The sequence below is a fragment of the Rhinopithecus bieti genome, unplaced genomic scaffold, assembly GCF_001698545.2.
Source record: "Rhinopithecus bieti isolate Rb0 unplaced genomic scaffold, ASM169854v2 scaffold_47707, whole genome shotgun sequence".
NCBI lineage: Eukaryota > Metazoa > Chordata > Mammalia > Primates > Cercopithecidae > Rhinopithecus > Rhinopithecus bieti.
Genome location: NW_016819117.1, coordinates 1,659,873 through 1,673,673, shown reverse-complemented (window position 1 = coordinate 1,673,673; position 13,801 = coordinate 1,659,873). Strand labels below are relative to the sequence as shown.

At 63.1% G+C, this 13,801-nt stretch overlaps 1 protein-coding gene across 1 annotated transcript in view; it reads left to right on the top strand.

The window, feature by feature from the left end:
* The first annotated feature begins 2,606 nt into the window (after window positions 1-2,606).
* The window catches only part of CASKIN1 (CASK interacting protein 1), an 11,914-nt gene continuing 719 nt past the window's right edge, over window positions 2,607-13,801 (top strand). The window contains 20 exon segments of the mRNA XM_017858296.1: window positions 2,607-2,752; window positions 2,871-2,968; window positions 3,470-3,615; window positions 3,713-3,808; window positions 3,889-4,019; window positions 5,590-5,698; window positions 5,777-5,885; window positions 5,979-6,073; window positions 6,225-6,342; window positions 7,649-7,750; window positions 7,858-7,946; window positions 8,022-8,106; window positions 8,189-8,280; window positions 9,116-9,226; window positions 9,310-9,411; window positions 11,101-11,239; window positions 11,406-11,537; window positions 11,540-11,773; window positions 11,776-13,407; window positions 13,690-13,796. Of these exon segments, the coding sequence (XP_017713785.1) occupies window positions 3,472-3,615; window positions 3,713-3,808; window positions 3,889-4,019; window positions 5,590-5,698; window positions 5,777-5,885; window positions 5,979-6,073; window positions 6,225-6,342; window positions 7,649-7,750; window positions 7,858-7,946; window positions 8,022-8,106; window positions 8,189-8,280; window positions 9,116-9,226; window positions 9,310-9,411; window positions 11,101-11,239; window positions 11,406-11,537; window positions 11,540-11,773; window positions 11,776-13,407; window positions 13,690-13,796 (3,627 nt within the window). The 5' untranslated portion in view covers window positions 2,607-2,752; window positions 2,871-2,968; window positions 3,470-3,471.

Here is a 13,801-nt window from a genome sequence, read left to right as displayed (position 1 = left end):
ACTCTGTTTCCAGACAAAAAAAAAAAAAAAAAAAAAAAAATTTCAAGATGGTGACAGGAGAGCATCCGCAGGCATGGGGTCCTTCTGAGCCAAGCACAGGCCGCACACCCATGAAGTCGCCTTGGCGGCCAGGCAGGGTGTAGGGGATGAGGAGATCGGTCCAGTCTGCTGCTGACTGAGCACCTCATCTGTGCGGGGCACTGTTTTAGCCACTGAGGATTCTTCTGTGAGCAGAACAGATGAGGGCCCTTGTCCCCTTGGTGCTGGTAGTTGAATGATGGAGATGGGTAGGAGCAAGAGCAGAAGGAGGTGGACGTGGCAGGTGGTGATGAGGCCTGCAGAGCCAAGCACAGCAACTGGGGGGCGGGCAGGGTCACCACTTCAGATGGGGAGGGCATGATGAGTGAGCAGCCTGTGGGTAAGGACCTGAAAAACATGAGAGAAGCTGTGGGGTTAACTAGGGAAGAGGAGCCTGCACGTGCACACAGGGCATGTGGAAAGGCCCTGGGCTGGGCAGACTATATGCTGGAGGAATGTCTGGAGGCCTGTGTAGCTACAGCAGTAATGGCGGAAGTAATGAGAACTGAGAGCAAAACAGGAGCCCCACGCACGGCCGCTGTCCAATCTCAGCCTCCCCTCCCAGCACGGCCACTGTCCAGTGTCGGCCTCCCCTCCCAGTGAGACCAGTGCAGCCAGGGGGTCTTCAGGAGAGGAGTGACTGGATCTGACTCATGTTCTCTCTCCTCTTTTTTTTTTTTTTGAGACAGGGTCTTGCTCTGTCACCCAGGAGGCTGGAATGCAATGGTGCGATCCCGGCTCAGTGTAGCTTCAACCTCCTGGGCTCAGTCGATCCTCCCGCCTCAGCCTCCCTAGTAGCAGGGACCACAGGCACACGCCTCCATGCCCAGCTAATTTTTTTTCCTTTATTTTTTGTAGAGACAGGGTCTTGCTATGATAGCCAGGCTGGTCTTGAACTCCTGGCCACAAGTCATCCTCCCACCTCAGCCTCCCAAAGTGCTGGGGTTACAGGCATGAGCCACGGCACAGAGCCTGACTCATGTTTTCCCAGGGACTCCCAACTGGGGTGGGTGTGGAGGTTGGACCAAGGGATGTGGGAGGACCTTAGCAACACCAGTGAGGAGGGGATGGCACTAATCCTGCCAGAGATGCCAGCCTGGACCAGGTCAGTGACAGCAGCCGCAGGGAGAAAGGCTAGGGTTCCAAGTGTGCTCTGGGGGTGTCTGAGAGGCAGAGCTGACAGACAAGCTATAGGTGTACAGGAAAGGCCCCAGGGCTGGCTCCAAGGTTTTGGCCTGGGCCATGGTCAGGAAGGGTGGCACTGCCACTAACCAAGAGGGACACTGGCGCCAGCGGTGTCTGAGCAGTGGGGGAGGGGCCGGTGAAGCTGGAGACGCCTTTGCTTGCCAGGATAAACCCCTGGCTGGAGAAAGGTGGGGGTGGGATTCCTGTACAGCTAATATTAGTAATCGCCACGCACCAAGTCCTGCCTGGTGCCAGGCCCTGCACGCTTTATGTCTGGAAATGCTCTCACACCTCTGGGAGGCCCTGTTAGCACCCGCGGCTCCAGCTCAGAGAGGGCGCTGGCAACCAAGGCCACAGGCTGGTGAGTGGCAGAGCAGAGATTCGAATTCACAGCTGTCTGGCTCCCTCGGCCAGCCTCGTGGGTCATCAGGGGACCTGTGCCCTGCGTCCAGTGGCTGGGACTGAGGCCGGGGCAGCGAGGGCTGCTGTGGGTCACTGTGTAAGCCCTGCAGCCAGCCCTGTGCCTCGACTCCCTCAACTCCCCTGCCCTCAGCTCCCGCCCCCACCCCGTCCTGGGCCCGGACAAAGGGGCTTCTGTCCTGCCAGCTCCCCTCTCAGAGTGACTGACCCACAAATGGGTTATGTAACCACGGCCCAGATAGGCGGGGGTTTGGCCCAAGTCTGCTTGGACTAGTGCCCACTGGGAGGGCATCGGTGGGCTTCCCTCCTCTGGCAGCCAGCTGGGGGAGGCCAGGATGCGGAGGGCCCCAGGAGGACACTGGGGCCCTGAAGGCAGGGCATGGGCCCCTCTGGCCTCAGGTGCTCCAAGTCCCTGGGGAGGAGGCGGCCGTTCGCGTGAGGTCGCTCAGAGGTGCCAGCCCACTCGCCCGCCTCCCACTTCTGCTCATCCACACTGGCTGTGGCCCAGGGCTGGCAGTGGGGGTGCTGCACGGTGGAGACGCAGATCCTCCCCCAGAGATACCCCCATTTCCGGGTGTTCCAGCCTCCCTGGCCACCCCCGGCCCCATCTGGATCCTTCTGAGAGACAGATTGGGCCGGCTCTCTCCCTCCCACGTTGGCAGGTGCCCAGCCAGTGTCCCAGGGGAGGGGTGTGCATGCACATGTGTGTGCTGGTGTGGGTGCACAGCCTTGCCTCCCATCCCCAGGTGGGGACAAGGACCCCAGGCCGGAGTCCTTAGTACTGTGAACCCCCACATCTCGCCAATGGGACACCAAGTCCCGAGCAGCTGGCACCTGGGGCGGGGTGCGGGGCAGAGCTGAACGCATGAGTGCACGAGTGGACGAGTGAGTGTGTGCAGACTGAGAGCCCAGCACCTTTGTGCCTGCCGGGGAGATGGCTGGCACCCTCTCCCTGCCCTCAGGCCACCTGGAGGGGCTGGCACAGCCTCCCCTCACCAAGTCTCCTTCCATCCCCAGAGCTCCTGGGCTCCACCAAGAAGATCAATGTCAACTTCCAGGACCCAGATGGGTGAGTTCTGAGCCACGCAGTGCCCACCTGGAAGGGAGGATGGCTCCTAGGGAGGGCAGGGTGCCCGGGAGGCCGGGGCGCCGGGGCCTCTGCTGTATGTGTCCTCTGCCCATGCTAGCTTCTCGGCTCTGCACCACGCGGCCCTGAACGGCAACACAGAATTGATCAGCCTGCTGCTGGAGGCCCAGGCTGCTGTGGACATCAAGGACAACAAAGGCAAGACTGGTCCAGGGGCCTCCAGTGGGGGCAGGGGTGGGGGAAGTGAGGGGGGCTCCCCGGGGCCTGCATGGGTCCTTGGCTGAGGCCTCAGCCCAGGGTCTTAGTCCGATTTCAGGCAGGTCCTCCTGGGATCAGGGTCCTGGAGGCCAAGGGTGGGCTTGGAGTCAGGGGTCAGCTCCCAGCAACCCCCAAACCCACAGGGTTGGCCTCGGGGGTCAAAGTTCAGCTCCCAGCATTCCCCCCACCTCTCAGAGTTGGGCTTGGGGTCAGGGGTCGGCTCCTAGCACCCTCCTACCCCCTAAGTTTGGCCTTGGGGTCAGGGGTCAGGTCCCAGCACTCCCCTATCCCCCAGGTTGGGCTTGCGGTCAGTGGTCAGCTCCCAGCATCCCCCACGCCCTAGGGTTGGGCTTGGGGTCAGGGGTCAGGTCCCAGCAGCCCCATCCTCCAGAGTTGGGTTTGGGCTCAAGGGTCAGCTTTCAGCATCCCCCCGCCCCCCAGGCATGCGGCCGCTGCACTATGCGGCCTGGCAGGGCCGGAAGGAGCCCATGAAGCTGGTGCTGAAGGCAGGCTCGGCCGTGAACATCCCGTCTGATGAGGGCCACATCCCCCTGCACCTGGCAGCCCAGCACGGTCACTATGATGTGGTGAGGCCTGAGCGGGGGCGGGGGCAGGGGCAGGGCAGCCCGGGCAGGGCAGCGCAGCCTGAGGATGTGCGGGCCTGACTGCGCCCTTGGTCCCCAGTCTGAGATGCTGCTACAGCACCAGTCTAACCCGTGCATGGTGGACAACTCGGGGAAGACGCCCCTGGACCTGGCCTGCGAGTTCGGCCGCGTTGGGGTGAGTCTCCCGTGGAGCCCTGTGGGGTGGGGCTGGGGAGCCCCACATCAGGGCCCCCCTACACTGATCCCTCCTTCAAGGTGGTCCAGCTGCTCCTCAGCAGCAACATGTGTGCGGCGCTGCTGGAGCCCCGGCCAGGAGATGCCACCGACCCCAACGGCACCAGCCCTTTGCACCTTGCAGCCAAGAATGGCCACATCGACATCATCAGGTAGAGCCAGTGGCAGGGAGGGCCTCAGCTTTCGGGTCCCCAGGGTTCAGCAGCAGCCTGGGGCTCAGGGCACCAGCTTCTGGCTTGGGGATAGGGCAAGAGCAGGCAGGGTCCCAGGTCCCTGATCAGGCCTCTGGCATGGCCTCCAGGGCTCATGTACAGTATGAGCTGGAGGGGCTGGGAAAGGGGCTTCTGTGACCTCTCTGTCTCGGCCCCGTTGCTCCTGGGTACGCTCGAGGAGGTGCTGAACTTCCCTGAGCCTCACTTTCCCATCCAGAAGTGGGTTCACAGTAGCGCCTATGCTAGCATCAGACAAGACAACAGCTGGGAAGTCTTAGCACAGGGAGGGCCTTCAGTAGCTCTCACTGTGGGCCGGGCGCGGCGGCTGACACCTGCGATCCCAGCACTTTGGGAGGCCAAGGAGGGAGGATTGCTTGAGGTTGGGAGTTCACACACAAAAAAAAGTTAGCCGGATGTGTGTTGGCACACACCTGTAGACCCAGCTACTGGGAAGCTGAGGCAGGAGAAACACTTGAGCCCATGAGGCTGAGGCTGCAGTGAGTGGTAACTGTGCCACTGCACTCCAGCCTGGGTGACAGAGCAAGACCCTGTCTCAAAAAAAAAAAAAAAACAATTCAGCTGGGTGTTGTGATGCACATCTGTAGTCCCAGCTGCTTGAGAGGCTGAGGTGAGAGGATTGCATGAGCCTGGTAGGTCGAGGCTGCAGTGAGCCAGGATGGTGCCATTGCATTCCAGCCTGGGTGACAGAGAGAGACCCCATCTCTACTTTTTTTTGAAAAAGTGGCTGAGTGCGGTGGTTCAAAATGCTGCAATCCCAGCATTTTGAGAGGCTGACGGAGGAGCCCAGGAGTTTGAGACCAGCCTGGGCAACATAGCAAGACCTGGTTTTTACAAAAAATAAAGGCAAAAACAAACAAACAAAAAAGCTGGAAATAGGCGTGCATGTCTGTAATCCTAGCTACTCTGGAGGCTGAGGCAGGAGGATTGCTTGAGGCCAAGAGTTTGAGATTGCAGTAAGCCATGACTGCACCACTGTACTCTAGCCTGGGTGACAGAGTGAGACCCTGTCTTAGAAAAAGCAGACCGGACTCAGTGGCTCACGCCTCTAATCCCAGTACTTTGGGAGGCCGAGGCGGGTGAATCACCTGAGGTCAGAAGTTTGTGTCCAACTTAGCCAAAATGGTGGAAACCCCGTCTCTACTAAAAATACAAAATTAGCTGGGCGGTGGCAGGTGCCTGTAATCCCAGCTACTCCAGAGGCTGAGGCAGGAGAGTCGCTTGAACCCAGGAGGTGGAAGTTGCAGTGAACCGAGATCGCACCATGGCATTCCAGCCTGGTCAACAAGGGTGAAACTCCGTCTCAAAAAAAAAAACAGTACAAGAAAAAGCGCTCAGCACTCAGTGAATGTCGGAGACACGGGGCAGGGCTAGACGATCCTCAGCCCCCAACCAGACTGCTGGGGTACCTGGAAATGGAGGCCTGGCTTGGGGGTGCTGGGGCCGGCCTCCTGCTGGAAGGCCCTGCCTGTCCACCTTGCCTTCCCGCCAGGCTCCTCCTCCAAGCCGGCATCGACATTAACCGCCAGACCAAGTCTGGCACGGCCCTGCACGAGGCTGCGCTCTGCGGGAAGACAGAGGTGGTGCGGCTGCTGCTGGATGTGAGTGTGAGGGCCAGGGGTGCTGGGCCCAGTGGGCTGTAGGGGCTCCTGACAGGGCCTCACCTCTCACATGTGCAGAGCGGGATCAATGCCCACGTGAGGAACACCTACAGCCAGACAGCCCTGGACATCGTGCACCAGTTCACCACGTCCCAGGCCAGCAGGGAGATCAAGCAGCTGTTGCGAGGTGGGCCCAGGCAGGGCAGAGGGGCAGTGGCTGGGGCCGGGGCTGGGCCAGATCAGCCCGCAGGACTTGGGGGGCCCCCTCCTGTATCCCCAGAGGCCTCAGCGGCCCTGCAGGTCCGGGCGACCAAGGATTATTGCAACAATTACGACCTGACCAGCCTCAATGTGAAGGCGGGGGACATCATCACAGTAAGCATGGCCTCAGGGGCTGTCTCGGCAGGGAGGGGGCGGCACCTGGGCGTGTGCACCCCAGAACACCCTCCTGCCGCAACTAGGGGGCACTGGGCAGGAGACTGCGAAATGGGGCATCTCCCTGAGCGCCCCCCACCTTACTGGCCAGGTCCTCGAGCAGCATCCGGATGGCCGGTGGAAGGGCTGTATCCATGACAACCGGACGGGTAATGACCGGGTGGGCTACTTCCCGTCCTCCTTGGGCGAGGCCATCATCAAGCGAGCAGGCAAGTTCACCCCACCCTGGGGGGCAGGGAGGAGCTGCGCACCTTGGGCTTGGGGACTGGAAGCAGCGAGCATGCTAAGGGTGTGGGGGCCCAGCAGGGCTGGGTTTCTGGGTGCCAGTGTGGGGTTGAGTGGGGAGCATCAAGGTGCCCCAGCGGCCATCTCCTCATCCGTTCCCAACCTGTTCCTTTGTGCGTTCCACCAAGCACTGTGTGCTGCCACGTCTGGTTCTGAACTGGCCACCAGGACAGATGGGGACCCAACTCCCAAGGAGCTTGCCCTGGGGCAGGAGGGGGCAGGGGACAGTGAAGTAAACATGACAGGACATGTACTTACCAGTGACCCGGAGCACAGGGAGGGCCTGCTTGAGATGAGGCAGTCAGAGGAGGCCAGAGAATGCCCTGAGAGACTGGTGGGTTCCAGGTAGCAGGAGCTGTGCATTAAAAGGGGACGGGGCCAGGCGTGGTAGCTCACGCTTGTCATCCCAGCACTTTGGAAGGCCAAGGTGAGAGGACTGTTTGAGCCCGGGAGTTCGAGATCAGCCTGGACAACATAGTGAGATTCCATCTCTACAAAACATAAAATTAGCCAAGCATGGTGGTGTGCGCCTATGGCCCCAGCGACTTGGGAGGCTGAGGTGGGAGGGTTGCTTGAGCCTGGGAAGTAGAGGCTACAGTGAGCCAAGATTGCACCAGCCTGAGGGACAGAGCGAGACTCTGTCTCAAAATAATAATGATAACAACAAAGGCACTCAAGTGTCTGCTCTTGGTGAGGAAAAAAGGGAAAAACCAAAGGCGCTGAGGCAGGCAAGAGCTGGGCACATCTGAGGAACAGGACGCTGAGGAGAGGGACTAGGCCAGGGACCCAGTCTGTGAAGCCCCACATGGCGGCTCTGAGGGACCAGGGGCCCGTTTACTCCTGATGGAGGACATGGAGGTGGACAAGCAGGGCCAACCCCCGGTCATGGCCATCTAGCTCCTGAGTGGGAGCCTTGGCTCCAGCTTGTAGGGGGCTTCTTGCCTGCCCCCCACTCCCCAGTACAGAGATGTTCACACCATCCAGCAATCTCTGGCCCCCTGCCCGCAGGACCCCAGGGCCACCAGCAGGATGCCTAGGCTTGGCTGCCTCTGCCTCTCCTGCTCTAAACGTCTGGTGGGGGAGGGGTCTTCCTTGGGGCTCTCAGCTCCCTGGAGACAACAGCAGGCAGAGAGGACCCCCTTGCTGTGGCTGCCTGGCCTCTGCCCCACCTCCCGTGTCAGCACCCGCCCTCGCTGGCCCAGGTCTCAGGAGGCTGTGCTCGACGTACAGGTTCCCGAGCAGGCGCTGAGCCAAGCCTGCCCCAGGGAAGCAGCTCATCGGGACCTTCTGCACCCCCAGAGGAGATCTGGGTGCTGAGGAAGCCTTTTGCAGGTAAGCCGGGTCCCTGAAGGGCAGAGGTGGCAGGACTTCCACAAGGCACCACTGTGGGACCAGGCAGGGGCCAGCACTGGCCTCATCTTGCTCTCTCACACTGGCAGGTGGGGACCGAAGCGGCAGCATGAGCGGTGTGGCTGGCAGCCGGGGCAGCGGGGGCCACACCCTACACGCAGGCTCTGAGGGTATCAAGGTAGGTGGGGTGGTGGTCGGGGCTAGGTTGGCCAGGGCTGGGAGCAGGCAACAAGCTGGTGTTTCTGGGTTGCAGCTCCTGGCAACGGTGCTTTCCCAGAAGTCCGTCTCCGAGTCCAGTGCAGGGGACAGCCCCGCCAAGCCTCCAGAAGGCTCTGCAGGTAAGAGCAAGGATGCTGCTGCACAGTCTGACAGAGGAAAGCAACCCGACAGCTCTTGTCCCCCACCCACTCTCGTCCTCAGGTGCGGCCCGGTCCCAGCCTCCAGTGGCCCATGCTGGGCAGGTCTATGGGGAGCAGCCGCCCAAGAAGCTGGAGCCAGCATCGGAGGGCAAGGTATAGGGCTTGGGGGTGCTCCCAGTGTGGGCTCCGGGGAGAGGCTGTAAGGCCGATGGGCTGATGGGTGCCTACACAGCCTGCCTGGCCTGGCTGCGGTGGGGTCGGGGGCACTGCCAGGCCAGACCCTCTCCTCTGTCTGTCAGTCTGTGTGTGTTGTGTGTGTCCGCCTGCGTGTATGGGTGTTGTTGTTGTAAAGGCTGTGCGTGTGGGCCAACCTGTGCCTCCATGTGTGCATGTGTATGTGCGGGGTGCGTGTGTGATGGTGTGACTGCGAGCCGGGCACGCGTGTCTGTGTACAGGTGGAAGGGGCTGGGTATGAGATGGTGCAGTGCGTGCATGGGCGCGGCGCGTGGTGTGTGAGTGCACCTGCGTGCTGGGGAGGTGTAAGCTGCTGGCTGAGTCCTGCATGGTGGAGGAGGCAAGGTGCCCCTGCTTGTGGGCACAGAGCCTACCTTCCGGTCCAGCCCGAGGCCCCTTTCCCGGAGCTCCTTCCCAAGGGGCCACACCACCTGCCTCCCCAAGATGGCGCGGGGAGTCCCTGGTGCAGGAGCAGGGAACAGTCAGGGAGGCATGCGGTGGACAGCAGCAGCCCCCCCGGCCCCAGTGGAGATCCCAGAAGGCGGAAGGGTGGAGGATGCTCCAGGAGGCGCCTCAGGGACTGTGGACTGAGGATCATTCACGGGCCAGGCTCACCGGGGCCTGCTGCAGATGGAGCAGCGGACAGCGGACACAGCAGCTGCACGGCTGGCCGGCCAAGCAGAGAAGGAGGCGCTGTGGTGGCAGGGGCACAGCCGGGCAGGCGAGCCTGCAGTGGGTGCCTTGTGTCTTCCAGAGCGCCGAGGCCGTGAGCCAATGGCTCACCGCGTTCCAGCTGCAGCTCTACGCCCCCAACTTCATCAGCGCTGGCTACGACCTGCCCACCATCAGCCGCATGACCCCCGAGGTGAGCTTTCCACACGCCGCTGGTGCCAGCTGCGTCCCACAGACGGGCCCAGCCCCCAGCTGACAAGCCTCCCCTCTGCCTAGGACCTCACGGCCATTGGTGTCACCAAGCCGGGCCACCGGAAGAAGATTGCGGCAGAGATCAGCGGCCTAAGCATCCCCGACTGGCTGCCTGAGCACAAACCCGTAAGGCCACCTGCACCCCAGGGGCTGGGCCCAGGACAGGCAGACAGACAGACAGAGAGCCTGCCTCCCTGGCCACAGCCCCCACCCACCCTCAGGGTCTTGAGGGAGAGGAGAGTGAAGGATGTCCTGCTAGCAGGGAGCCTCCCAGTCAGCCCCTATTCTGTCACTGGGGCAGAGGCGAGGTGATGCTGTCCAGGGGCCATCGGAGCCGAGGGAGCCTGAAGCCAGGAGAGTCTCCTTCCCACGTCCACGCTCTCACCAGGACTCCCTGCACATGCAAGCTGCCCCACAGAGACCCCCAGCCACCAGGCCTCCAAGCACTGCCACTCACATGCAGACTGCAGGGGCTATGCTTACACACACCCAGGCACGTGCCAGCCCCTGCACAGCAGGCGTGCATGCAATACCCTGTAGGTGCCCACCAACTTCGTGCGTGCACACGCGCTCTACCGCATGTGTGGCCCTCACCAATAGCTGACACCCCATTTTTGGCGATACCTGCACATGCCATGGCCAGTGGTCATTAACAGGGAGGTGCCGTGGTCAAGCCTGTAATCCCAGCACTTTGGGAGGCCAAGGAGGGTGGATCACGAGGTCAAGAGATCGTGACCATCCTGGCTAACATGGTGAAACCCCGTCTCTACTAAAAATACCAAAATTTGGCCATGCGTGGTGGCGGGCGCCTGTAGTCCTAGCTACTCGGGAGGCTGAGGCAGGAGAATGGCGTAAACCCAGGAGGTGGAGCTTGCAGTGAGCCAAGATCGTGCCACTGCACTACAGCCTAGGCGACAGAGCGAGACTCTGTCTCAAAACACAAAACAAAAAGGGAGGTGCCTGTGCAGTGGGATGGTTCTGGGCCTGAAGAAGATGGGCCCAGGCCTAGCCCAACCCAAGTGGACTCTCTGGGTCTCACACTGAGTTCTGGGCTCCCAATGGGAGAGGCGATTGGTGGATGTCGAGGGCCACCTGGCGTGTGGGTCTGCACTCACCCTGCCTTGCCCCACTCAATTGGTGGCTCTGGGGTCCTCCTGGGGGTCAGGTCGGGGTCCCATGGGCCTTGCCGCCCACCTGGGGGTGGCTGAGTATGCCAAGAGCAGGTGTATGAGTGAATTCCAGCTGGGAGTGTGGACGCCTGGATGCCGCTCAGGGAATGATCGCGTGTTTCTCGGTGCAGACCGATGTGGGTGTTGGCACGTGTGTGTGTTGTGGCTGTGTGGTATGTGTGTGGCCCTGTGTCTGGTGTGGGTGAGAGGTCAGAGTGTGACATGGGACGGGGTGCTGGTACCTGTGCATGGCTGGGAGCGCAGCGTGCAAGTCATATGCGTGTTCCTGTACCAGGTGTGGACCCATGTGTCTGTGTCCACAACTCTGGGGTGTTTATGTCTCCCCATGGTGCTGTACTTGTGGCTGCCTGGCCGGGTGGGAAAGTGCCTTCTTCTGCCCCCCGCGACAAGGGCGTCCTACGGACGTGGTCAGCCGTGTGTGTTCGCGTGTGCTCTATGTGTGGCATGCGGTGTCCGGTGCCTGAGCCGAGGCTCTGCCTACATTTCTGGTGCCAACACCTTGGCCTATCCGTTTGTCATTGTCTGTGCCCTGCTGGCCCCGTGCCCCCTCCTCCTCCAGCTCCAGGTAGATGGGCAGGGTGCGGGCAGCCAGCCCAGGTGGCCCCTCTGTGTCTCTGCTCTGTAGGCTAACCTGGCCGTGTGGCTGTCCATGATCGGCCTGGCCCAGTACTACAAGGTGTTGGTGGACAATGGCTACGAGAACATCGATTTCATCACCGACATCACCTGGGAGGACCTGCAGGAGATCGGCATCACCAAGCTGGGTGAGGCCCCAGCCCCAGCCCCTGCCCTCAGCTCCCAGCCCCAGCCCCAGGCTCAGCCCCATCCCCAGCCCCCAGCCCCCAGCCCCCAGCCCCCAGCCCTACCCCTAGCCCAGCCCCTGCCCTCTGCTACCTGGTCCACCTGACCTGCCCCCTGCGCCCCACTCAGGACACCAGAAGAAGCTGATGCTGGCTGTGAGGAAGCTGGCAGAGCTGCAGAAGGCTGAATATGCCAAGTATGAGGGGGGCCCCCTGCGCCGGAAGGCGCCCCAGTCACTTGAGGTGATGGCCATTGAGTCTCCGCCCCGCCTGAGCCCACACCGGCCGACTGCCAGTCCCCTAAAATGACCACCTTCCAGGACAGCGAGCTCAGTGATGAGCTGCAGGCTGCCATGACTGGCCCAGCTGAGGTGGGGACCACCGCTGAGAAGCCCTCCAGCCATCTGCCACCCACCCCGAGGGCCACCACACGGCAGGAGTCCAGCCTGAGTGGTCGGGCACGGCACATGAGCAGCTCACAGGAGCTGCTGGGCGACGGGCCCCTGGGCCCAGCAGCCCCATGTCTCGAAGCCAGGAGTACCTGCTGGATGAAGGCCCAGCTCCCGGCACCCCGCCCAAGGAGGCCCGGCCAGGCCGCCACGGTCACAGCGTCAAGAGGGCCAGCGTGCCCCCTGTGCCTGGCAAGCCACGGCAGGTCCTCCCACCAGGCACCAGCCACTTCACGCCCCCCCAGACTCCCACCAAAACCCGACCAGGCTCTCCCCAGGCCCTTGGGGGACCTCATGGTCCAGCCCCAGCTACGGCCAAGGTGAAGCCTACCCCGCAGCTGCTGCCGCCAACAGAGCGCCCCATGTCACCCCGCTCCCTGCCTCAGTCACCCACGCACCGCGGCTTTGCCTATGTGCTGCCCCAGCCTGTGGAGGGCGAGGTGGGGCCAGCTGCCCCGGGGCCTGCGCCCCCACCTGTGCCGACCGCTGTGCCCACACTGTGCCTGCCCCCCGAGGCTGACGCAGAGCCAGGGCGGCCCAAGAAGCGAGCCCACAGCCTGAATCGCTATGCAGCGTCCGACAGCGAGCCGGAGCGGGATGAGCTGCTGGTGCCTACTGCTGTAGGTCCCTATGCCACGGTCCAGCGGCGCGTGGGCCGCAGCCACTCAGTGAGGGCGCCCGCAGGTGCCGACAAGAACGTCAACCGCAGCCAGTCCTTTGCTGTGCGGCCTCGAAAGAAGGGGCCCCCGCCGCCCCCGCCCAAGCGCTCCAGCTCAGCCCTGGCCAGTGCCAACCTGGTGGATGAGCCGGTGCCGGACGCCGAGCCTGAAGATGGCCTGCTGGGGGTCCGGGCACAGTGCCGGCGGGCCAGTGACCTGGCCAGCAGCGTGGACACGGGCAGTGCTGGCAGTGTGAAGAGCATTGCGGCCATGCTGGAGCTGTCCTCCATTGGGGGTGGGGGCCGGGCTGCCCGCAGGCCTCCCGAGGGCCACCCCACTCCCCGCCCTGCCAGCCCAGAGCCGGGCCGCGTGGCCACCGTGCTGGCCTCAGTGAAACACAAAGAGGCCATTGGGCCTGGTGGGGAGGTGGTGAGCCGGCGCCGCACGCTCAGCGGGCCAGTCACTGGACTTCTGGCCACTGCCCGCCGGGGGCCTGGGGAGTCGGCAGACCCAGGGCTCTTTGTGGAGGATGGCACTGGCCGGCAGCGGCCTCGGGGTCCCTCCAAGGGCGAGGCAGGTGTTGAGGGCCCTCCCTTAGCTAGGGTGGAGGCCAGCGCCACACTCAAGAGGCGCATCCGGGCCAAGCAGAACCAGCAGGAGAACGTCAAGTTCATCCTGACGGAGTCTGACACGGTGAAGCGCCGGCCCAAGGCCAAGGAGCGGGAGGCCGGGCCTGAGCCACCACCACCACTGTCTGTCTACCAGAATGGCACTGGCACCGTGCGCCGCCGACCGGCCTCGGAGCAGGCTGGGCCTCCGGAGCTGCCCCCACCGCCCCACCTGCCGAGCCCCGCCCACTGACCTGACGCACCTACCCCACTACCCCCGCCAGAGGGCGAAGCCCGGAAGCCGGCCAAGCCGCCTGTCTCTCCCAAGCCAGTCCTGACGCAGCCCATGCCCAAGATCCAGGGCTCGCCCACACCCACCTCCAAGAAGGTGCCGCTGCCAGGCCCTGGCAGCCCAGGTAGGCGCATGGGGCCAGCCAGAGTGGGGTGAGGGGGCGGCAGGACTCTGTTCCACCTCTCTACTCGGTGGTCTGAGGGGTTTTCCTTTTCTTGGGTTTGATGGAAGCCCAGGTGGGGTGGGAACGTGTCCCCAGACCCTCTCATCCATCCAGGACAAGGTGAGCAGGGTCCTTACTGGTCCGCTGGGGCGGCAGCGGCACGAGGAGGCCGCGGGAGGCCGGGGCAGGGGGCCCGGCGGCGGGGTTCGTGTCCACTTGGTGCCAGCGTGGTCCTTCCCGCAGAGGTGAAGCGCGCCCACGGCACGCCGCCGCCCGTGTCTCCCAAGCCGCCGCCGCCGCCCACGGCGCCCAAGCCCGTCAAGGCGGCCGCGGGGCTGCCTTCAGGCAGCGCCGG